At 45.9% G+C, this 24,321-nt stretch overlaps 1 protein-coding gene across 1 annotated transcript; it reads right to left on the bottom strand.

Annotated features, from left to right (window-relative positions):
• Positions 1–723: 723 nt before the first annotated feature.
• HORMAD2 (HORMA domain containing 2) lies at positions 724–24,321 on the bottom strand. Its single transcript, XM_077187758.1, has 13 exons — positions 24,232–24,321; positions 22,796–22,880; positions 21,878–22,022; positions 20,250–20,313; positions 19,238–19,274; positions 17,950–17,970; positions 17,253–17,270; positions 15,905–15,972; positions 12,762–12,913; positions 11,902–12,158; positions 11,686–11,752; positions 10,256–10,317; positions 724–1,334 (listed from the first exon to the last, which is right to left on the bottom strand). Exons 2-13 carry the CDS (start codon positions 22,838–22,840, stop codon positions 1,218–1,220), a joined length of 1,053 nt encoding a protein of 350 aa, XP_077043873.1. The 5' UTR covers positions 22,841–22,880; positions 24,232–24,321; the 3' UTR covers positions 724–1,217.

The raw sequence follows: 24,321 nt of genomic DNA, 5'->3' as shown, positions 1-24,321 counted from the left end.
CTGGCTCTGGCATGTGAACAAACTGGCTTATTAGGCCACAGGTGCAAAAATGAGAACATGGAGTGAAAGTGAGGATAAAATGGAGAATTCTGGTGCTCTGCAGGTTTTGTGAAATAGGTATTAGGCCATGGAACCTGCCAGACACTGCGGGGGACTCAGGGACAGGCAGGGTCTGTTTGCTGTGATCTGTAGGATTGGCTTTAGGATTGCAATCCAACACTGCACTGCCTGGAGAAGGAGGGTGGCTGAACATCTCAGGGGGCTCAGTCTGGGCATTACCTCTGCTCAGTCAGGCAGGTCCAGCCTTGGCTTTCAACTCAGGCTTTTCAACTTTCTGGCCAAGCAGAGTCAAAACAGAAGGGAGATGCATCAATCCCATCTCCTGGCAGCTTTAGGTAAGGAAAGATCACTGTTCCAGCAGGAAGGAAGGGCCCTGATGTCTGCAGCCAATCTTGGATACTGCCACAGCAGATGAGAGCTCCAGACTCTATGGATCAGATACCTGTCATGTGTTGCTCTCCTTACCTGTATTTGCTGCCACCAGGTACCTTTCTCACAGCAGGTTCTAAACTGGGTATTTTGCAACACAATTTATATCACATAACTGCTGAGCCCCTCGGCACATGATGGGGTGCTGACTTAGAAATAAGCTGATAATACAGTCATGGCAACACTACTTGCAGAGTCAGAAGAAAAATCTAAATATCCAGCACTGGCAGAAAATGTGTACAGATTAGTTTATCTCTGCACTCAATAGAGATAAGACCCCTTCTTTGAAAAAAAAAATCTAAGCTCCAGGAAACAGCAGAAAGGATGCAGTTAAGCACAGTGTGGTGGATCATGAGAAATGCTGCCTGCTGGCATTGATACCTCAGAGTTCATCTGGAAATAATGCCTTAAATCAGGGTGACAGGACAGTCCAGCCCCAGAGGAGGGGACTTATCCAGGGAGGGGCAGGGGGTGTGGGGGAAAGAGGAAGAAAGAAGCACACAGACACCGTTCATGTGGAATGGTAACTTCTCAGCTTAAGAACATCAAACAAGTGCAGCTGGTTGGCAATGCCATGGCAGTTCTGGTGCTTGCTGTCTCTTGGCAATCCAGAGTTTTCAGGAGACAAATAAACATGCAGAAATACACATGGGATGGGGAAGAGTTAAACATTGGTCTGTACCAGTCAGATGACAATGCAAACTCACACCTTCCAAATGTATTGTGTGTCAGAACGAACATAATTTCCTGCCGTTCAGAGGCAGCTTCTCTGGTTCACTGACCTTCCTTTTCTTCTCAGGTCCTATTACCTCTTCCTGGCTGAAGGCAAGGTTCAGGAGGTTTATCTGTAAGAACCATCAGAAACAGGGATCATTCTCACAGGGCACGCTCCTGCAACATGAGTTAAAAAGTACAGCTTCCAAAAGTGTCATGTGTATGCCTGGATCCTCCTGGCTTTGCTCAGTGTGATCCTGTTCTCCAGAAAAGCAATTAGGCAAGGAATCAAAACTGGAGTACTGGATGGAGCTGGGAATGTAACAGTTGTGCAAGCAACAGGTTCAGCTTCAGGGACAGGGAATGGATTTGGCGGCAAGGGGACAGGACCCATCTCCCCATCACTGTCAGAAAATAGCAGGAGCAAGGAGATCCTTGAGGAATATAATAGCTGACAGGGCATTTGTTTCTCAACCAACCTCAGATAATCATAACACATGGAAAAACAGGAGGCACTTAAGTGAAATTTGTCACAGCCTTTCAGGAGAAGACACACAGTCCCTCTGTTTGTAGATCAAGGAATTCAGTGTGAGCTGGTCAATCTCAGGCTTCAAGACTACCTGTGAGTCTGTGAAAAATAACTAAGCCAAGCAAACTTTTTCCCAAAAGGCTTAACTTCCCTCTAGAAAGACACAAACCTCTCCCAGAAATACTCTGAGCCTGCGACCCAAGAGGTTAAAAAACACAGATAAATATATGTGAGAATCTAAGTGAGTCAATGGAACAGACACTTCAGACAGACCACAGGGAGATGGCCAACCAGGACGACAGCTGAAGTGTTGGCTGTGCCAGGGGACAAACTCACTTATCCTCCTTATCATGTCACATATTTGCATTTCTACAATAATAATCTGGAGCTGCTGAGAGCAATGTGTGCTGTCGCCCACCCAGAAGGGACAAAGCACAGTCTGGCAATGTGGCCTCTCTCACTGGAGCTGAGGGGACACACCACAGCACAGAGCTTCTCCTCCAAAACAAAGTTCACTTGGATGACAGCGAGGTGAACGGCGAGGGAAAGGAGTGCTAAGAGAACTGCTGCTCCCAAACAGGAGTACCTCCCTCTAGTGTCACTGCAAGGCACCAGGAACCCCGGAACTGCAGCAGGGCAAGCACAAAGAGTTAATGAAGAGCTGCTCCAGAACACATCCCGGGGATGAGCACAAGGTCTCCAGATTACAAGATGTGGTCATTATAGAATTCCCCACTCACGTCACCAAGGCTGGCTTTCCATCTGACCTTGGAATGAGGCTTCGGCAATCTCTGCATAGCAATGGGCTTTCTAATGTGTGAAATAGCTCTGATTAGGGATTAACAGCAAAATACTTTGCAACAGCCTCCCTTCGCCTCTCTATCGTGTTTCAATTTGTTTTTCTTCCCTCCTCTTCATTATGAGCCATACAATGTTGCTTAATGCAAAAGTACAATTTCCTTTCCCTAAAAGCAGAGAAAACAAGAATGTGCCAAAGTGGGCTGGGCAGGTTCTCCCTCACCCTGCACAGTCAGGCTGACAGAGCTTTCCAAGGCTGCCCAAGGTGTGTTTGCTTGAGGACAGAGCCATGTGTTACAGCTCCTCACCTGATATTCAGCTGCTCCAACTGGCATTTTTGGCAGCTATTTATTTTCCTCTCCCTAACATTGTTTTAACTCGTCTGCTTCCTTCTAGTTTTGAAGTGAAGTGCCCAGAGAAGGAAACCTTGCATCCAAACCTCTGCAGTGCTAACACAGCTGCAGGGTTTGTACCCTGTTTTGCTGGCCACACAACAAAGCAGGGGCACAATTCCCAGTCTCCCAGCTCCATCACCTGGATGAGGCAGCTCTCCTTCTGTTTAAACCTAGCTAGAGCTGGTGCTTTAATTTCCTGAGGAATGGATTTTCCACAGCCCACAAAGCTACTCAGTGAAGGTTTTACCCCTTTGCTATTCCTCCAGAATTTCCTGCATGGATGGGATACTTGTAAGGTGGAGAAATAGCCACGATGAGCAGCTGCTTGCACTCCAGCTCCCCCCAGTTCTCCTGCCCTTTACCACAGGCAGCACGAGCACCTCGCAGGAACCTGAGATGAGGAGTGAAAACATCCAAGGAAGCCATGGAGGGCTCTAGAGAAGCACTATTCACCCATTCAATGAATCAGATGTCAACAGTGAGAGGTATTTCACTGCAGCCAACGTGTCCTGGCCCGTCCCTGCCCAAGCTCACGTAGGAGCTTGGAGCCAGGAACAGACCCCAAGTCCAACTTCAGCTCCCATCCTTAACCAAACACTCCAGCCTCTTCCCCAGAAATGCTGCTCTAAAGGGGATTAAGTCAGACCCGACATATGCTTATTTGACTTGAAGCAGAAAGTAAACCTCTTCAACGGTGTGGTGAGAAGCAGGAAATCCCTCCCATTGATTAAACATACAATCAAAGCCTCCAGAAGTTAATTAATTCTAATTTTTCCCACGTACTGGGATGCTTCACTTGAATAACTGATGTCAGAGCTTGGGCTGTGAGAATGTTGCATTTCCTCATACACAACCTCAGCCCCACGGATGAGCCAGGAACTGTAGAAGTAGGTAGGACAAAGTGCAGCCCCTTGCACCTTCACCCCAAAAAGGGACCATGCTGACAGGTGGGACAAGCCCAGAGCAAGCAGCAAAGGCAGCAGCAGCTCCATGACCTCCTGACTCTGAGTCCAAGGCAGAGTTCAGGGTCTGGGTCATATCAGTGAGTGTGAATCTCCTGTTTTACTACGTGTAAAAAAGCAATATTTTGCCGCAGGAGTTTTCCTGTAGAACTGCAGCTAACTTGTGAATCATACAAGTGTTACTAATTTCTGGCATAAAACTCACAGGACAGCTGCGAATTGTCTGGAGAAGATATCAGGCTAAAAATAGATTAGACTTAGATTAAAGCCTTCCCAAGGCAGACGGGTGGACGAAGCAGAGCAAGCAGACCACAGCCACACTGCTATTCTTAGATAGACTCAATCAGGACCCGGTTTTTGTGCTCTGCAGTTTGCAATCCCCAGTGTCCCCACATATTCCGGCCAAAAATTCCCAGCATAAATTGAAGAAGATTTACAGCTCTCCTGACATGTGTTTTGCTTCCCAAGGCATCCTATGCAGAACAGCTAAAATTGCACAAGAGCATTCGGCTGTGTCCCTCTTTGTCCCTGGGCTGCCCCATGCTGGGGTTTGGCACTTGGCAGATTTTATGTCCTCAGAAGAGTTCCCTTTGTCCAGGACACGGAGGGTTTTGTTTGGTACCTTGTAACTATCCCCACAAATTCACAAGCACATGAATGTCAAAAGAAGTGCAGTTCCATCGAGCAAGCTGGAAGAATAAGGGCTGAGATACAAGAATGAGCTGCTGAAATAAGGCAGAGTGACCCTCAGGTGTCAGGACAACAGTTTGTGTGGAGGACTTTCATCATCAGGGATGTTAATCAGAGTGACCTGAGGCATCCTGTGATTTCAACTGCAGCTACCACTGACTCAACAGCACAACAAACTCTTGTCACTTCCAAAAATCAACCTGGTGACTCTTCAGATTGGTCCCCTAAGACCTAATTCCTGCCTGCTCACTGACATCTGGCTGCTCCGTGCTCCGAAGCACAGCAAAATCCCAGGGTCACAGGACACATCATGGTGTCAGTGGAAGGATGAGAGGAGATGGACACAAACTGAAACCACAGAATCACAGATTCCCAGAATGGTTTGTGTTGGAAGGGATCTTAGAGCTCATCTCATTCCACTCCCTTGTCATGAGCAGGGACACTTTCCACTAGCCCAGGTTGCTCCACAGCCCATCTAACCTGGCCTTGAGCACTTCCAGGGAAATACAAGAAATTCCATTTAAACATATGGACAAACTTTTAATTTTTTTAATGTGAGGGCAACGAAGTAGTGGTGAAAGTCAGCCAGGGAGGTTGTGGAGCCTCCTTCCTTGCAGATACTCACCACCTGAGGGGAGCAGGTCCCAAGGAACGCTCTCCCTCTCCCTGTGCTCTGAGCAGGTTGGTTGGCCCTGCTGACCCCGGTGGCTGTGCAGGGGTGGCTCTGTGGTTAAACCCCAGCACTGGGTTCCCATCAGTTTCCAGTACCATGGTCACACTGACATCAGTGGAATCCCTCCTGATTTCCATCTGTGCAGGAGGATCACGCTGGTTACTGTGAAAGCCAACTTATGCAGGTGGAACAATGAGAGACCCTCAGTGTGGTGCTGCTGTGGAAAGCTGCCACGTTTTTGTGCCCAGGAAACCACGCCAACACATCACTGACTATCACCAGTCCTCTTCCTTTTCCTCAGTTCTTGATAAACCTTTGTCATTCAGTGCCACTCTTTTGTCTCACACCTTCGTGTATCTTGTAGCTTTTAAAGGATTAATGAACAGATCTTTCCAGAATTCAAAAATTCCAAAATTCCAGCTTCAAAAATTTCTGTTATTAGACAAAATTACCAACACCTCTCCTGCTAATCTCCTCCAGGGCCCTCAATCACACTGTCCACTTCTGTGAGGGACATTCTCATTGCTGGATCACAATCACTTCCCAGAATCCTGATTCCAACTCTGTAACTGAGGGGAAAAGGACAATGGACACTCTTTCTGCCTATGAGGCTGCTACCCAGCAGGCCCTCATGGGATATTAGATGTGTTCAACCTTAATTTATGTGGATTTCTCCAGAGGGTCTGGCTGCTAGAATGCACAGCATGAACACATGGAGTGGCAGCCAGCACGGAAGCGCCACATCTTCCCGCAGATGTCCCTGTGGGAGCTGCCAGGGAATCTGAGGGTGCAAGGGTTAAATCTCCCTGGACCTGTGGGGTGACAGGCCTCACCTCTGCATGCAGAGATCACTAGGAAACTGTTTCCTGCACACTAGACAGGGATAACTCATGGAAGGGATGAATGGCCCCAAGATACAGCTAAGGATCTGACGTGGACTGAGAGAAGCCAGGAATTTCCTGACCTCCCTGTCTCATTCCTCCCAGCATGGCCTGAGCTCACAGGAAGGAGAGGCAAGCTCATCTCTGAATCTTTCTCTCTTCATTGCTTGGGTCTGTGTAGCTTCAGCTGGTTTGGAGGAGAAAATGTTCTGGGAACTTCTCATCAGATACACTCTCTTGATAGACAGACAGAGATAAACCTTGCTGCTTTTTTCCTCTTCTGTGAAAGTTCAAGATAACGATATTGCTACAGAAAAATGCTTTCCTATTGCTCTGCACATGGCAGGTTTCATCCTTCAACTGCCTTCTGTCATGGCACTTCTGAACGTGGTTTGCCTGGGAAAAATCAGACAACAAAGGTCCTGATCTCCAAGCTGTTGTTCTGCAGTTGAACACACTTGTGCTGACCTTCACTGCCAGAAAGAAGCTGTGTACAACACTGCAGCTCAGCAGGGCACAGGAGCTATGGAATGGTTTGGGCTGGAAGGAATCTTAAAGCTCATCTCACTCTACCCCCTGCCACGGGCAGGGACACCTCCCACTGTCCCAGGCTGCTCCAAGCCCCAATGTCCAGCCTGGCCTTGGACACTGCCAGGGATCCAGGGGCAGCCCCAGCTGCTCTGGGCACCTGTGCCAGGGCCTGCCCACCCTGCCAGGGAACAATTCCTCATTCCCAATATCCCATCCATCCCTGCCCTCTGGCAGTGGGAGCCATTCCCTGTGTCCTGTCCCTCCAGGCCCTTATTCCAAGTCCCTCTCCAGCTCTCTTGGAGTCCCTTTGGGCACTGGAAGGGGCTCTGAGGTCTCTATCAGGGTAACTGACACTGATCCCTGGCACACTGGACAGGTATTACTGCATCATCCATGAAAGTCTGTGTCCACACAGTGCCTTGGAGAAGGAGCACATGGCCAGGTAGCCAAGTCTTCTGCACAAGGAGCAGCAGCTGGAGGCCAGACAGACTGTCCTCTGAGGCCTAGAGCAGCCCTGATTCACAACACTTAGGTATGAACCTCTCCCCAGACATCTCAGCTGCAGACAGCTCCTGTCAGGAGAGCTGATCCACATGGCAGGAGCCTGGCTACAGCAGCCAGTGAATCCCAGAGCAGAACCCCTGAGCCATCCCTGGTCCCACTGGGATGCCCACACAATGCCAAGTGTCAACACTTGTCTCCCTCATGTCCCACAGCAGTCTACAAGCACAGCCAGCCCAGCAGCAGGAGCAGTGTCTGGCAGCAGCTGATGAAGCCAGAAACTTGGGAGGCAGAGCTGCCTGGTGCTGTGCTGATCCAGCCACACCATTCCCAGCTCAGGGTGAGCCAGGGCTCCCTGCACGGCTGCCTCACTGTGCACTGAGATTGTGCTCCAAGGACCACCCCAGAACTTCAGCCCACAGCTTCCTGATGGGAGATAAATGCCTGCAGAGGCGTTCACATGGTCAGATTTTACTCATCTCCTAGTTCTGTTCCATTCCAAACTCATTCCACTGCAACATGTTTGCTTACACGAAGACAAAGCTGACCAAAATCAATTTTCAGGACAAGGACATTCAAGGATGTCCTTTACAAGAGGATAGAAGAGTTTGCTGAAGAACTCAGAAGCAATCCCAAGTCCAGTGCAGGACCCAATTCTAGCAGATTTCTATTAGTTAAACTAATGGGCAGCAATTTTCTATTTCCCCCAACTCTTCACAGCTCCTAAAATGCCAGTGGAAAGAAGGAAGATGCACAAAGATAGCACAGGAGGACAAACCCTTGGCTGATGCAATCAGAAGGGTCCTGAAGCCAGGAGAGGTGAGCTCATTTACATGCTGGTGCCTAACTCTGGATGATTAAGTGCAGAGATGCTCTGCTGGGAAAGGGCAATCTCTCATTTGATCCCAAGGATCATCAATCATGAGATGGCAGATAAGAAGCCAGTGGAGTACATGAAAATTTTTCCCCAACCTGCAAAGCCCTCTGTGAGAGACTCTCTGTGACCACTGCTAAAGGCCAGCTCCAGCTCTCACTGGGCAGGAAGAGCTGCTTCTCTTTTGGCAGATTCACATCCTTTTGCCTCTCCCATGTCAATGAGACAAAAATAAGCCTTTAATACTTTCATTCCTGGTTTTCCTGAAGAGCTCTAGGTCAGCAAGATAATGACCAATAAGCTCAAGTCCAGTTTTTATTTTTGGTAACCAAGCAATCAGAAGGATTCACTCCAGCTGAAGAGCAGAAATGTGCTCAACCACATTTCCAAAAGCAACTTGTGACTGTGGGTAATGGTTTTGAACTCAGAACTTCTTGAGTATCAAATCCCTGTGCAGACAGCAATTTTCTGTGACACTCTAAATTGTTCTGGTTCATTCAGGAGATTTTGGCATTCCCACCCCAACCCAAGAGCTGGAAAACACTGTTAATAGTGGTTGGATGGCAACAAGGTGTTCACATTCACACCCCACCAGGTCTGCTCCTCCCCATCTCACCTACACCTGACCCTGTCAGACAACACCTAACTCAAACTTCAACCCCAGCTTCTCCTCATTTTTTAGGACAAACTTCACCCACCAGCTTGGCTTCCTGATTCACATGGAATACACAATGGTCATTTGTTTTAACCACTTCCTTCAGAAAAGAAGGGAAAGTCCCTCTCATATGGAAAAAAGTGTCAAATTTTTATTAGTGCAGGCTTTACAGTGATGATTCTAACTACTGGCTTGACTTTGTTTTTCCCTAAACGGGGTGAAATATTAGCCAGTTTCTAAGCTATGAGGTTTTAAAAATAGCATCAAAGAATACATTAAGAAAAGAATCTCCCAGGGCTTGGGATTTTTTTAAAAGTCTTTGGAAGCACATGATGGATAAAGTGATTCTTCCATTTTTCAGCAACTAATGCTGTTTCCACCACCTTCAGACACTCTCACTCCTGCTACCGAATTCTAATGAAATGCACATGCTGAGAGAGGTGTCTGGTGCTGTGCTGGCCATGGTGACAGCCCCAAAAGAAGGTCAGAGCATGAATCAGTGGGGCAACCATGAGTTGCAAACAAAAAAGGCTCCTGTTTTCACAGACGACAGAATAAACAATGATCAGAAGGAAAGCGGAGGATGTGACACGAAAAAAAATGTGGTTAAAGTTTGAAAAATACCAGCCTAGGCACACAAGTTCACTTCTAAGATCCAGAGTCAAGGCAAATACCTCGCAGATGCCTTTAGAATGACAGGGTGAGCTGCAGTCTGCAGTTGCTGTCTGGGTTAGACACCCCGGGATTCTTTTCAACAGAGGCGGGGAAAATTTTAGTAGCAATTTCCTACTCTCATTAACTTATCCTGTAAAGATGCAGTTTCTGACCATTCAAGCTCACATGATTCTCAGCTAATTTGAATGGGAGGAGGATCAAGTGGCAAGTCTGGTGGTATTCAGAGATTTGCCATGTCACTGAACAAACCTCTGCATGTGAATTTGGGTTCAGATGGTGACTCAGGGTTTGGCTGGCCAGCTTTCAGGGTGGGATTAATTTTTTACTTATCTGAAACAACCTACCTGGTCTATCCTAATTCTTTGGGTTGCCCCAACAACCATCAAAAAAGAGATCAGTACCTCCAGGGGATAATTCTTCCTAGCCCAGAGGGGTAACCAAAAAGGGATAGGAATCATTAGGTACCTGTGACTCACATGTAAAGAAAGTCTGGAAGCAAGAGGGGAGAGGTGAAGACCATATTAGGCAAAAAATACACCCTTCAAACCTAAAATAGAGTAGTGATTTCAGACCCTTAATCTAAAACCACCCACAGGTAAACAAGGCTGGCTGGGACAGAGATTGGCTCTGTGTGTGTTACTCAGAGGTCCTAACTCCAGAGAACAGAATTAAATTCCAGTACTGGGCAGAGGAAATTAACTGATCATGGAAAGCTTCTTCCTAAATGCTTCTTGTTTATGTTGACATCCCTCTGCTACTCTGTAGCCTCTATGTATTGTTACCCTGCACAGTAAATCCACTGATGTTAGTGAATTTGATGATGCAATGATCCATGGCAATGTATTCCCCTGTGCCTGGAGTATCTCAGAACCACTAAAGCTTCCTCACCTCCTGACATGCCCTTGAGCAAGGCATCCTGTCTGTCTCCTTGATTCCTCTCTTCTTGCTACCTGCAACCCAAACAGCAAGGCAAAATTAGCTGCAAAGTGCTTAATTTAATAAAAATAAATCATCTGGAAGCTTGACTAAACCACTGAGGCAGAAATCCCATGAAATTGTGTAAGCTTTGCTCTCAGACACTGCCAGCAGTGGCAGTTTATTCCTAGAAAGAGAGATTTCAGCATGAAGTGTCATCTGAACATCAGCTTGCAGCAGCTCTAGCAATTAAAATCTCCCTTTTAACCTGGATCTAAGAAAACAAAGCTTATGTCTAGACATGCCCTAAGTGTGAGGGGTGGGGGATAGGAGGGGAGATCTCCCCTGGTTAATATTTATTAACCTTTCAGACAGTTTCAATAAAATTTGAGGGGGTGTCCAAAGTGCCTCAGTGTCATGAGATGAGGCAACTGTTTAGAGAAGGAGGATCCTGTAAAAATCCCCAGAGCAACAAAAATGGCAGGATGAGTGAATTCCTTATTAGTCATCGGGGAATCTGCAGGAGAAAGACCTGCAAAGGTGATTTCACAGGCAGGAAAGCTGCTTTATCCTACTGCCTGGCAATCCCAGGAATGCTATTTACCATTTTGTCACTAGATGGTATTGTTCCACAGGCTAGATCCCAGAGCCTCGAAGGTCAAACAGCATGGTATAGCACAGGCTGGGTTGATTAAAGGCACAGAAAAGGCTTTTTTCTCATGTATTTTAATGTATCTTTTCCCACATGGAAGTTATTAGCAAAAGTCAAACTGTAACAGCTACAGGAAAAGAGCTTTGTTGAACATGGAGATAATGTAACTCAGTTTTGATGATCTGTGCATTTCCTCCATATCTCAAAAAACTGCTGAGATAAAGAGGTACAAAGATACTGATACAAAATCAAATGTTTCTGTTAACAAACCAAGCATAATCAACCAGCCCTTTGTTACAGTTCAGTCTGACCTGACACAAACAGCCTGACAAACTTTGCACATATCCAAAACTTAAATATTAGAGAATCACAGAATCATGGAATGGGTTGGGATGGAAGGGACCTTAAAGCCCATCCAGTGCCACCCCTGCCATGGCAGGGACACCTCCCACTGTCCCAGGCTGCTCCAGCCCCAGTGTCCAGCCTGGCCTTGGGCACTGCCAGGGATCCAGGGGCAGCCCCAGCTGCTCTGGGCACCTGTGCCAGGGCCTGCCCACCCTGCCAGGGAACAATTTTTTCCCCTAATATCTAAATAACCTGCTGTTATTAACAGCACTGAAAGACCATACCCAGGACATTGTGTGGAATACATTATGCTGAGATACAATCAGGAGCAGAAACTCCTTCAGTTTTGAAACTGGGCATTTACCTTTATCTTCAAGGCAAAAAGAAGATGCTTCTGTTTTTCTACCTGGATGAGTGTCACTTATGTCCCCTTCATGCTCATTTGAATCTGCTCTGACAGGACAAGGGTGATTCTGTAAAACAAATGATGTTTTGTCTAAATAATATAACCTAAAAAATACACCCAGGTGGTAAATCCATGAGGAGAATGTTTCTTTTAAGGAGGTTTTTGCTAGATAAATTCTATTCTTCTGGTGAGAATTGGATAGAGCTATTTCTATACCTTTGTGCACTCTTCCTCCTCCTCATCTTCCTCGCAGTCCAGCCCTTGGTGGGAGATCTCAGTAGGGCCATTCTTCTGGATCAGGTTGCTGTCAGCCTTCTTCACCCTCTTCTTCTCAGTTGTCACTCTGACTTTCATGAGGTGGAAATCAGTGGAGACTGAGCCCACTTTCAGGTTGATGGGATCCCCAGCAAACAAGAGGTCACCAGGGCTGCCATCTTCCTTGAAGCCAGGGGGCTGGTAATCCTTGGGAGTGACTGCACAGGGAGAGGGAACCCCATGAGGTCAGGGAAAGTGAGTTCCATCTCTCCTCAGTCTGATTTAGAAAGAGCAGTTATGAACCAACTTCGAGTACCATCAACTACTAAAAATATTCCAAGTTTTTTTGGGTTTTTTTAGGAGGAAGGGACAGAATGCAAAGGGTAAAATTAGCTGAGCAAATGTTATCAGGGAGCTCAAAGAAAAAAATTCTTTAGGATGCTGAGATACCATTAAAGTGCTGGAGCAGAACCTGACATTGCTTGTTCCTTAAGGAAACAAACTCAAAAAAAACCAAACCAAACCAAAACAAACAAACAAAACCCAAAAACCAAAAACCAAAACAAAACAACCAGGGAAGAAGGATTTTTCCCTTTCACACCACATAGCTGTACTTCTTTTATGGATTTTAAACCTTTCCTAAAAACATTTGCCATCCCTGTGCATCAGAAAGATTTACTGTGTTACACCATTTCTCAGTGCTGCCAGCCAACAGCTTCTCCCATCTCAGCTTTTCTATGCTTTATTTTATTCCCAGGGCTCACACTTATTACAGAGACTGATGGAACTCTTCCCCAAGGCACACCCTGCTCTCCCCCTACCGTGGTTGTAGTAGAGGAGTTTCATGCTCAGGGTGATGTCATTGGGCAGTGGCCCCAGGTCCTGCATGAGCAGGTACAGGGTCCTGAGCAGGAGCCTGCTGGCACGTTTGACATCCTTGCTGCACAGCCCAGCCACAAACTCCCTGTGGTTGCTGCAATCCGAAGAAGAATAATGGATTTGTTATCCTCAGTCATGAATATTCACGATCCAATTACACACACAGAGCACCCACTGACTTGTCTGAAACCACCAGTGACAAAGCTACAATGTCTTTATGTAATTTCCAGATAAACAGGGAAGTGAAACAGGCTCCAGGGATGGGGTGGCATCCGCAGAACACCCGCTCCAAACTCAGAGGCCTGGCATTTACATTTGAACAGACTTCGGAGCTGGGGCAACCATTATACAAATGTCATGACTCACTTGTTTGAACATGATTAAATTGGATCAAAGGACCATAAAACAAGTGCCTTTCACCTAAGCAATTTCAGGAATGAGAGGAATGAGTTGAGGATCCCATCTAAAGGCGATTCATCACAGGGGCTATTTTCAAGTCCATTCTGCAGTTTTTGAAGAGAAGTGAATTGCATGTTCTCACTCAATTCCATGTAAGAAAAAGCAGCTCAGAGGCACATTTTTCAGCAGTGACAAAGGGGCATTCCCCTCACCTCCTTCACCCATCCAAATGTCAGCTGGCTGCTCCAAGCCAGCAGTCCAGACAGAGACCCATGGGTGACATGAGTGGGATGAATGGCACTCCAGAGGAGTTTGTTTCTCTTTGATTAAAACTGAGGTAGATGAGATGAGCAACTCAGAGCAGCCAGCCAACTTCAGACAAGCAGATGAATCACTGTGTGACTAAGGGACCTGAACTTCCCTAACTTTCAATGAGAAGGGGTCACAAAGATGTGTAGCTCCTTTGGAAGACCCCTGACACTGTGTGTAGGCTGGAGGGTGCCCAACACAATCACCCCAAATTGCATCAAAAGCAGTAAAAAAGTAACCCATGAATATCCCAGAGCAAAGCTGACTGACTGACCCTCAGAAAGGAGCAAATTAAGATCAATTCCCCCTTCCAACTGAACTTCTTTGGGTCATGAAAATGGGGTGGCTGTGGAACAGCTTGAATCCCCAAGGTATGGAATCACAGCATCATTTATGTTGGAAAAGACCTCTAAGATCATGAAGTCCAAACTCTGTGGTATTAGATGTGCACTGTGGTCCTTGATTAAATCCTGCATGCTCAGAAACATACAGTGAGAGGAAAATGCAGGCAGTGCCTAAGGTGGAATATCCATCACCATTACAAACTGTGGGATTAGCAGATCAGAAATGGCAAAAGGAAAGTTCATAAGGAAAAAAGAAATGAGATGTCCATAGGAATTAACAGCATTAACAGGTCAAGCACTACTTCAATATGGGAATAACATAAAGACAATGTGATGCAGGAGGGAGTCAAAAAGCAGAAGATAAGGAACAGAACCTTGGAAGGAGTGGGATCTGTGGCAAGGAAGTCCCCCAAAATCTGTTTAGAATAAGGCAAGGACCATTTAGGAGAAAGTTTCCCCTTACCCCTTGGTTGTGATGCTGCAGCCTCACAAAACCTCTCTCCCAGAGTGATTAACTCCAAGTTTGCACAGGACAGCTGCTGCAGGTGTAAAAGGCAGCATTATCAGCTGAAGGAGCTGATAGCAAAGATGACACAATTCCCTGATCTGTGCCAGAACTCTGGATTATTAAAGACTGCAGGGACACGCCTGAGCCTGCCACAGCACTGCCAATCCCCACAGAAACACAGCCCAGGAATCCAGGGCCACAGGCTCTGGAGCCTCAGAGCACATTCAAGCATGACAGGAAGATGGCTTGGCCTCTCCCTGGATGACAGAAAGGACACCCAAGCTCCATGTGGGGACTGTCCTTATTTCTAGGAATTAATGGGTAAGGCTGATTAAAACCCCAAAGTACTCAAGGACTATCTATTATCCTTCACATCCCAGATCTCCTCTTCCCCTGTGTGTGCTGTCCAGACACTGGACAGCAGCTTGGAAGCAGAAATGGAGGGCACAGCCAAAAAGTCATTCCAGAGATAATACAGATTTGCCCAAAAGAAAATAATTTTGCCTTATGGTTAAAGATTATTTGCACGTGTTTAGAGAAAGAGCAGTTAAGGGCACACTCCAGGAGTGTTGGGGAGGAGCTTCCTAAGGAGCACACAAGACAGCAGAGCTCTCTTGCTGTCCAGGCAGGTTCCAAGATCCATCTGTCACCAGTGCCAACTGCAGAACAAAGTAAAACCAGGTTAATTAATTTTCTTTGCTTTGGTTATAGTAAATGGCCTTTGATAGCATTTATTTGAAGCTCCACAGGATTATGGCCTACTAAACACAGCTTTAAACACCTAACAGAGAGTGCCAAAAAGAGGCAAAAAGCTGCTACTTTCTGCCACATATTTTGCACCATCAGCTCAGGCAGCCTAAGTGAAAGTTCTCTCAGGTCACCCACGCAGGGCTGCTCAAGCAGAACACACGTATGCAAATGCTCAAGGGAAAAAAATCTGGGGCACAGGATCATGGTGAAAGGGCTCAAACCTGAGCAGGTTTCATCTGAAAGCACAAGGCTGCCTGGTGGCAGTGCAAGAACACTTGTTGTTAGCTGAGACAGCAGCAAGCTCAGCAACTGGGCTGGTTTCTGCATGGCTTCCCTGATGAGGCACCACTCCTGTCAACTGTCCTTGCTCAGGTGTGCTCTGAGGGCCTCGTGGTGCTGTGAAGGAGCATTTCAGCTCATTCTCCCAGCAGTTCATACCCTGTAAGGTGAATATCCTCAACTCTGATGGGATTTACAGCTGCTTAATGACTTGGACCTGCTCAAACACAGAATCACAGGATGCTTTGGGTTGGAATGACTTTAAATCTCATGTTGCTCCCCACCCTGCCATCTGCACAGACACCTTCCAGTAAACCATGTTCCTCCACCCAACCTTGCTTTGGACAAGGACTGGACCCTAGGGTTAGGGTTAAGGTTAAGGACTTTCAGGGATGGGGAGTCCACAACCTCTCTGGGCAATCATAAAGTGCAACTTCTTAATGCTTCAAGAACACAGTTTTTAGTATAACCCTGAGAAATCAACCCAAATCCTTACCTGCTGATGTCCATCTGGGGCACCTTGTTTTTGTACTTGAATTTGAATTGATACATTTCAGTGACTGTCTAGAGATGTAACAAGAGAGAGAAGCAGAAATGGATCACTTTGAGAAACAAGATGTGTCCTGAGCTTGGAGAGTCCTTTCATACTCTCTGCCAGAGCACAGAATTAATCTGACATGCTGACAATTTTAACTCTATTATTGCTTGCACAGGCTTTGGCAAATTCTCTTAACAGCTACATCTTACCTAGCACTGAAAGAATCACAACAAAATTACAAACTTCCTGCCTCCTCCTTCCACTTCCTCTGTGGGCCTGGCTCTCCTGCTTCAGTCTCTAGCAAGGCTCCAGGGCTGGCCAGTCCTCCCAGTGACCCTTGCTAAAGGAAAACTGGGAAACTGCACAGGTGACCAGTGCCACAAGGAAGCCTGGCCCCATGCTCTGAATGGGGACAAGGGCCTGGAGGACTCTTCCCACAGGGAAATCCAAACAATATTGCATGGGAAATAGCTGAACTTCACTGGTCTCGGACTCTTTTTGAGGTAGACAAAAATAGTGGATGATTTTCCATTTAAAAGAATTAAAGAATAAAACAATTAGGAAGAACAGACAGCTTCCCCCCATGAGAAAGGGTCTATTGTACACCAATTCCATGGCTATAATTCACTTTTTCCAGAGACAATGAGGTCGATTAGTAGGAGCTCAGCTGGGCTCTTAACTCGGAGCTTTCCTTGCAAATCCAGCCTTGGCATGGCTCAGCTCCTGCTCTGTCCCCAGACTCTGAGGTGCCACACAGCAGAACTGGAACCAGGTTCAGATGCAAAGGGTCTGAAACTGTTCTCTGTCCCCAGAGTGGATGCAGACCCTCACTCCTGGATCACACCCCCAGGTGAAACCAAACAGAAACACAACAGGGAACACGGAGAGGCCGAGGCCAGGCACTACCCAACACACCCACGCAGGTCTGAAGGGATTCCTGACTTCTGTCCTACACCTCTCTGCATGAAAAACCAGCTCTTTTCATCAAGGCTGTTAAAAAGGTGGTTTGCAAATGAGTAATGTTGAATTTCCCATTTTTTGTCTTTGGGAAAGAAAACAAAACTGTGAACATGCCCATTAGTTATCTGCTAACATCCCTGCCTGAGGCCCTGGTGGGCCCTCAGCCGGGTGTTTGATCACAGTGCAGCTCACTGAGCTGGCACTCGGGACTGAAGGCACAGGAACAGAAATGGGGTCACCAAGGAGCTATGTCAGGGTAGGACTTAAGCCTCCACTCCACTCTGAATACAAATGTACTCACCCATGTCTTCAGCTGCCTCAAAGATTAATTAAGACTCTTTCTTACCTCGGGATTGGTGTAAATCTGTTACAAGAAAGCACAGTGAGGACATTCTCCCTGGGACAACTTGAACCAGTGACTAACAAGGATTTTTCAGTTTACAGCAGAGACTGTGCTATCTTTAGTGTGGGATCAGAGAAAGGAATGGCTGGGAAAGAGCCTTCCTCTATCTGCAGTCAATACTTATCACTTCAAAGACAGGTGAAGACACTCATGTGTGCAATACTGGAGGAATGAAGTTAATTCCCATTCCAGCCCTCACAGGCAGCTATTGATGCCTGGGATTTAACTGCTCAGATGATGCACAGGGTAGATGGTGAGCAAAGCTCCTGGTGCTTTGCAGGGGGCTGGGGCCAACAGTGAGAACCACCAGTGTGTGTTTCTCCAGGATCAGATTAATAAAGAGGATCCCTCTGCAGGGGGAAATGGAGAGCACATGGCAGCTTCCATGATAGGAATCACTCTCAGAGTTTAAGGAGACAAATAAGGCCTCAGTCAGAAGTCTGACATGCTGAGCAAAACATTTCCATGCAGCCTTGAACTCTACATTTACTGTATCTAAGAAAGGTCACAGCTCTATTAAAAATCACACACATTTTGGCCTCTCTTTAAAAAAGGCACAAATGGGTTGACACAACCTTGACTCTGTATCTCTTTCAAGCAGGGGAGGGGAGAGAAAACCACTTTGTATTCATTTACTTACTGCAAGGACAGCCACGTGTAGCTAAGGAGAGAAAACCAAAACAAAACACAAAATCAACATCTAACCTTAGCGGGCAAGGAAAAGCAATTCCTATCAAACCCCGACTGCCTACACAGGGAGAAGGAATAAATACACTCAACAAACCAGGAGTTAAAACCCTTTTTGCAGATTCTTCCCAGCACAGCATCAGCAACACCTAGTGGCCGGTTTGCCTGGCTTGATGCAGTTTCCCAAAAAAAACCCCCATGCTCAGTAATCCCCCTTGGGACTCCTTTCAAACAAATCCCCAAATACTGGTTTAAAACTCTTCACAAGAGCACCCATCCCTACTCAAGGGATAATATTTGCTTTCTGCTAGGAAATTCCCCAAAGGTATTTAATTTATGCTCTATCAAGGAATTGCACATGGGCCTGCCCTTAAAAACAATCTTATAACATGCATTAAATCCCTCAGTTTTTCCTTAATCCTTGTCAAACAATTAATTTATGTCTCTCGTGAATAACAAAGGGCTAAATACCTCCTAGAGCTGTCAGCAAGCAGTAAACTGTTCACAACACTGTTAATTATTGTGCACACTGACAGTTGCACTGATGTCTGAGGAACACTCAGATCAACCAGTGTCAGAACAACCAGTGCTCCACCTGGCCTGGAGGAGCTGGGCTGGTGAGCAGTGCAGACACAGAGCACAGCAATTGGTGCTTTTTCCTGTGCAGGGCAGTTTTGATGTGAAAATCAGCAAGGAATAGGAGAACTTGCTAGCTGGTTTTGTCATGGAAGCAGTTACACACCTTATTTGGTGAATTAAGGGGGGAAAAAAGAGATAAATTCTGAGCCTGAGAGAAAAGCCAGGAGGGTTAGAGAACATGAGATGAAGGGGAAAGATTAGGGAAAAGGAGATGAAGGACAGCAGAAGCACAGCACCTCTCTGAAGAAAACAAAACCAGGAAGGAGATCCAGATCTCAGCTCTGCCTGGCAGGACCTCTATCAAACTTAAGAGAACACAAATGTAGAGCACAGAATTCAGGAAAATCCATTGCAGGCTGCAAATTGGTTCCCACACCATGGAGAGCCAGGAGAGGCCAGAGAAAGTGGACAGGATTTGAGCTCAAGGCATAAAATCCCAAATCTCATACTCAGGGCAGGGTCTTTCCCCTGTCCCACAGCTGTAAAGGTTGTTGGGTGCATCAAAGATCACAACAGAAATACAGCAGGAATGGAAGGAAAGTTTTGTCCTTACTTTATGAAGAAATAGGACACTCTAATAAAAAGTGAAAAAAACCACTTACATACTGCTTCTCCAAAGCATCAAAACAACCTTGAATCCTGCCAGGGAAAAAACCAAAACATGTTAATACTAACCAGCAATATTTATCTCCTGATCTGTAAACATACTCATTAGATGTGGGTTAAAGGGCATTTTTTCTGGAATTAGGTCAACACAACCAACAACATTTGAGACTTGTGAAGTCCTTTTCAGGTCAGTCCCAAAGGCAGCATTTTCCTTTCTGCATCTGTGCACTGTTTACACTTCTGGGGCATTATCCTGTCAGCCCAGAGCCTGCTTGAATCCTGACAAAGACAAGGATTGGAGGCCAAAGGCTGGCTCTGAGTGTTCCTGCTCTGTGCTCTGTTCCAGCTCCCCAGCCAGAGCTTTGATGGCTCTTTTCCCATCAGCCTTGTACAGAGCTCGGCTCAATCTGAACATGTCTGGTCTTGTAAATCTTGGTTATCTGATGCAGAGTTTACAGCAATGGATTTTCTCAAAGTAGTAAATATTATTTGAAGCATCAATGGCCAGATATTTACTCTTGGGAGTCAAAGGATGTGCAGCAGGTATCTCCCTAGCACATCAGGGACAGTTTTTCTGCTTGTTGGGAACATGCCAACTGTGAAATACATCCTGAAGAAAACTGTGAGGTTCTTAGAGAGGGAGATAAAATATTGTACATACTGAAAAACAAGTGCAAGAATCCCTATCAAAGTGAAACTAGAAAAAATTAAACACAACAGAAAGGATCTCATGACAGTCTTTAGCCTCTCTCTGCACCTCTGCTGCCACATGTGCTCTGGGGCCTGACCATGACCTCACTGCAGCCATCACTTCCACAGCCCTCGAACTCACATGACCTCAGTCACTAATTCTGTCCTGCTTACACAGGGGCCAAGCACCCCCAGCTGCAGTGGGAGCTCCCCTGGCACCAGGGCACGATGTTTTCCAGTTCAGGAAGAAGAAGACTGCAGGGGCAGATGTCTCCTACTCAGCACAATCTTGTCTTGGTTTCGCTGTTACTCACTTACCACTTGACTATCTGCAATGATCCCAGACAGCTTTTATCTTCTCGGAGAATTTTTAGACAGAGGTCTGCAAAACCAGATTTAGCACATAGTTACAATCCTTATCACAGTTCTTGGGCAAACACTGAAACTAAGCCAGTCCATCCTCCCTTTTTTGGGTAAAAGCTTTATCTGAAGGTCCTTCCTGAGCGGAAATGTTGGATTTCCACCAAGTCTCAGGTGGGCTGACACAAGCTTATTGCTGGGTTTGCAAATGTCAGAGCTTTCCTCACAAGCCCTGGGCTCTCCCAGAAGAAGGGAGGGAGTTACAGCTTTATTACACCAGCAGCTTCATCCTCTCCTCCCTCCACCCTTGAGCATTCCCTAACACCTTCCCTTCTGCATTCAGACTTCATCAGCATCCATGTGAAGTGATGTCCCAAGGACTGTGCTCACAATAAACTTTCTGTGAAGCTTTTCCACACAGCTCCTTCTACTTGTGCTTCCAGGCATTCAGAATGGCAAAAGGCACACCTGTCCTACAGGTGAAAAGGGGCATTAATAATACCTTAGGATTCAACCAAGGGGCCCTGGAAGATGTGAGCAGGCCAGATGTTAACACCCCTCACCAAAGAGGCACTAGACAGACCTGACCATTTGACCAGTGGCTTTTCAGGGTTAGGGGATCAAGAACGAATTTGGGATTTCTGTGCCCTCAACCAAATCTACAAAGTACATGTGAACATGTTTCAGGGCAACTAATGCCATAAGGGACAACACAGAAATGGACTGGAATGCATGGGGACATTTCACACCTTGAATGATCATAAAGATGTTCATGAATCAAAGCATCACTAATTCTTGGAATCATGTGTCAAGAGTTTGGTTCTCAAAGTTCTTTTTTTTCCTTAAAAAGTTCTGATTCCCAAAGCACATATGAGATAGTTTTCATGGAAATAAACCCCAAATCCCAACAATGAAACAGTTTTACACTGAAGGAGGGATGATTTAGATTAGATGTAAGTCAGGTTTTTATAATGAGGGTGGTAAAACACTAGCACAGGTTGCCCACAGAAAAGGTGGATGCTCCATTTCTGGAAATATTCAAGGTCAGGTTGGATGGGGCTTGGAGCAACCTGGTTTACTGGAAGGTGAACCTGTCCATGGCAGAGGGTTGGACTTAATGGCCTTTAAAAGGTCCCATCCAACCCCAACCACTCCACAATTCTATGAAAATGGGCAAATCTAATTTCAGCCTCCCACTGAAAATTTGAAATGTGAACCTCATGGGTTCAAAAATCCAAAAGAAAATAAAACATTCCAATAAGAGTAAATTTTAAGACTTTCTGTGTTTTAAGTCACTCTCCTGGCTCTGAGACCTGATGCATGGGGCTGGCAATGCCAAGGAATGACTCTAAACCAAGAGAACACCAACAGAGAAGCCAGGAGCTCAGGGTTCCATGCTCTCTGTCAGAAATTCTGTCTGCACCCAGACTTGAGAAGATGTGAGAATCTGTAGCCAACCCCCACCCAAAGTGAAGTCACCCACATGTGCAGCCAGAAGATAACACATCAGGCAGATTATAGGTAAAAGCTGATAGATAAAATGCAGTGAGTAGAAAGAAGCCCTCAGCACAAAGTGCAGGTGTTACCATCCAGATAGCGAGTGCCATAGGAGCTCTCTGGGAACAGCCCCCTCATGTAGGTTATGCAGGACACAGAGATGGCCAGGAGCCTTTTCACCAGCACCAGGGACTGCTGCTCTGTGCTGATGCTCTCAGGGAACAGCACTGCCTCCTGCAAAAGCAAGCCAAGGCCAGAAATAGCACCTTCTTAAGTGTAACACAGATTATATTTAGAAACAAGTCCCAGCAGGTGGGAAGAGGGTAACTTCGAAATATAACATGAAATTTTAAGGTTTCTCTGGTGTTTAAGCTAGGTAGGGAAGACTCATGTGTGAGGTGGGTGGATTAAATGATTTAAGGGCAGAGTTCAGTAGATCTGACATCATTACCCAGATGCAGAGTGCACTGGTTGGATGTGCCCTCTCCTTTATCACATTCCCACCCCCTCCACTGCGCCAGTGCTGGCACCTAACAGAGAGCCACCCCTCAAAAAAGGTGTGCAGTTTTAATTGTGGAGCCACACAAGCCCAGGGCTGGTGTGGCAGCCACTGCTGTACCAAAGGCTGCTGGTTTGAGCTCTGCCAGCAGCCTGAGTTGCCAACAGAGTGATTTTAACTCCAAGCTGTAAAACAGCACCTGGAGCTACAGTAAATACACGCTGCGCGATGCCACCACGAACAATGCAGTGGACACTGCACTAAATTTAGTTCTTCTATTACTTTATTGCTGTTCTCCCTGCTAATAAAGCTCTGTGCACACCTAATGAGCCTACATTTATTGAGTCAAATCATGTCAGAGCCCCACACTGCCTCTCACTGAATTGGAATGAATCCAACTAAGAACAGTGCAGACAACAGGAAGGTTTCCTGCCTCCGCAGGCACAGGCGTGCCAGGTCCCAAACCGAAAGCTAAGATTGTCTGAACCACCACATTTTAATTTTTTACCTTAGAGGGCTTTTTCTTTTGCTTGAGTAGCTGCTGAGCAGCCATCCTGTGTTTCAAAGACCTGCCTTCCACTTGTAACTAAACCCTGGAAAAGAAAAAGGCATGAGACACGTAGAAAGCACAGTTACTGCTATTTCTCATCTCTGTTAAAGTAAGAATTAAATTCCTCAGAGTTTGAAAGCTAATTGCCAGGAAGGACAGGTAAAGCAAAGTAAACCAAGGGTACTCCATGGCACTGAGCCTGCAGAGCATGAAAACTCCTGCTCACTGGTAAACAATCAATAGTATTTGAAATTCAGGGCCACAAGTGCACCTGGTGTCAGTCGGTGCCACTTCAGAATGCATTTCTCATATTCCAAACCACAAATGTTAATTCCTACAACCATTAGAAAGTGTGAAGGGGGAATGTGAAAGAACTGGAGGTCTGCCAATAGCAGTTAATATCTTAGCAAGGGTAAGCAGGAAACGTGCTAACATCGGTCTTGGCCAGAATAAGGGAATGATTCTTCTGGGACACCTTGAAAGGTAAAAAAAAAAGGGAGAGTCCCAATTGTTTCAGATAGATAAACCTGGATTGAAGAGGAAAATACTCATTTTACCAGAATGGAGAGCTGATTGGTACAGGCAATAACACTGGATATTCCATGTTTCTCACTTGAGTGAGTTGCTTGATTTAGCACCATCTGACAATCCTGATTAAAAACTTCCATTAGCTGGAATTAACAAGGCCTGTGTTAACTAGTTTGAAAAATGACTTGCTGGGAGATCTCCACATCTCATTGCAAATGGGGGATGTTAATGAAAGGAAACACCACCAACAGGTCCCAGAGGGACGGTGCTGTGTCCGCAGCTACTCAAATTCCCCAGTAAGGATTAAAGTAATAGCACAAACACGGCAGGGTGATTTAACTCCTGACCTAATGCAGCCTTTTATTAACTCAGCTGATCAAGCCTTGTTCTGCATTTGCACCTTTTGTGCCTTTTCTTTTTTACTCCTGTGGAAGCCACGTTTCCATTTGTTGGCAGTCATTAAGACATGTTGATCAGAACACGGTGACAGCTTTTATGCTAAATTTAGCACTTCATTTAGTAATGAGGACAGATTACAGCTATAAAAGTATATTTAAACAAATACACACCTGCAAAATTTTTAACGTGTTAAATATTTTAGCAAAGTAGTTTGCTTTTTTTTACCTGGGCACTGTGAGCAGGACTGGAATGCAATCAAAGGAGACAAAGGTGTTGTAATTACAACATGAGGTTATTAACTAAATAAAGTTGATTTAGATGAGACAAAGATGTAAGAAAACATGTTTTATAAACCATAAAATATTTATATTGATTTTCTGAGGAGGAAACATCACCCAGACCAAGCTGACCCATTACAGCCCAGCTGTTCAGGTACAAGGTACAAGACTTTGGCATCAGTGTCTCACCAGGACTGGAAGGACAGAACTTGCCCTGGAACTCCAACGCTCCCCCACTCTGCAGCCACCTTATCACTGAATATCAGTAAATTAGTACTG

This window comes from Agelaius phoeniceus, chromosome 18 (assembly GCF_051311805.1).
Source record: "Agelaius phoeniceus isolate bAgePho1 chromosome 18, bAgePho1.hap1, whole genome shotgun sequence".
NCBI classification, from domain to species: Eukaryota; Metazoa; Chordata; class Aves; order Passeriformes; family Icteridae; genus Agelaius; species Agelaius phoeniceus.
Note: the sequence above shows the minus strand (reverse complement) of the source record. Positions and strands in the feature narration are given on the sequence as shown.

Excerpts from the sequence above, each read along its gene's own strand:
- HORMAD2 (XM_077187758.1), bottom strand. The coding sequence starts at position 22,840 with ATGGCTGCTCAGCAGCTACTCAAGCAAAAGAAAAAGCCCTCTAAG. Across the intron at positions 19,275-20,249 it reads TCATTGCAGATAGTCAAGTG|GATTCAAGGTTGTTTTGATG; the intron begins GTAAGTGAGTAA and ends TTTCCCTGGCAG. Across the intron at positions 17,971-19,237 it reads ATGCTTTGGAGAAGCAGTAT|CTACACGTGGCTGTCCTTGC; the intron begins GTAAGTGGTTTT and ends TTCTCTCCTTAG.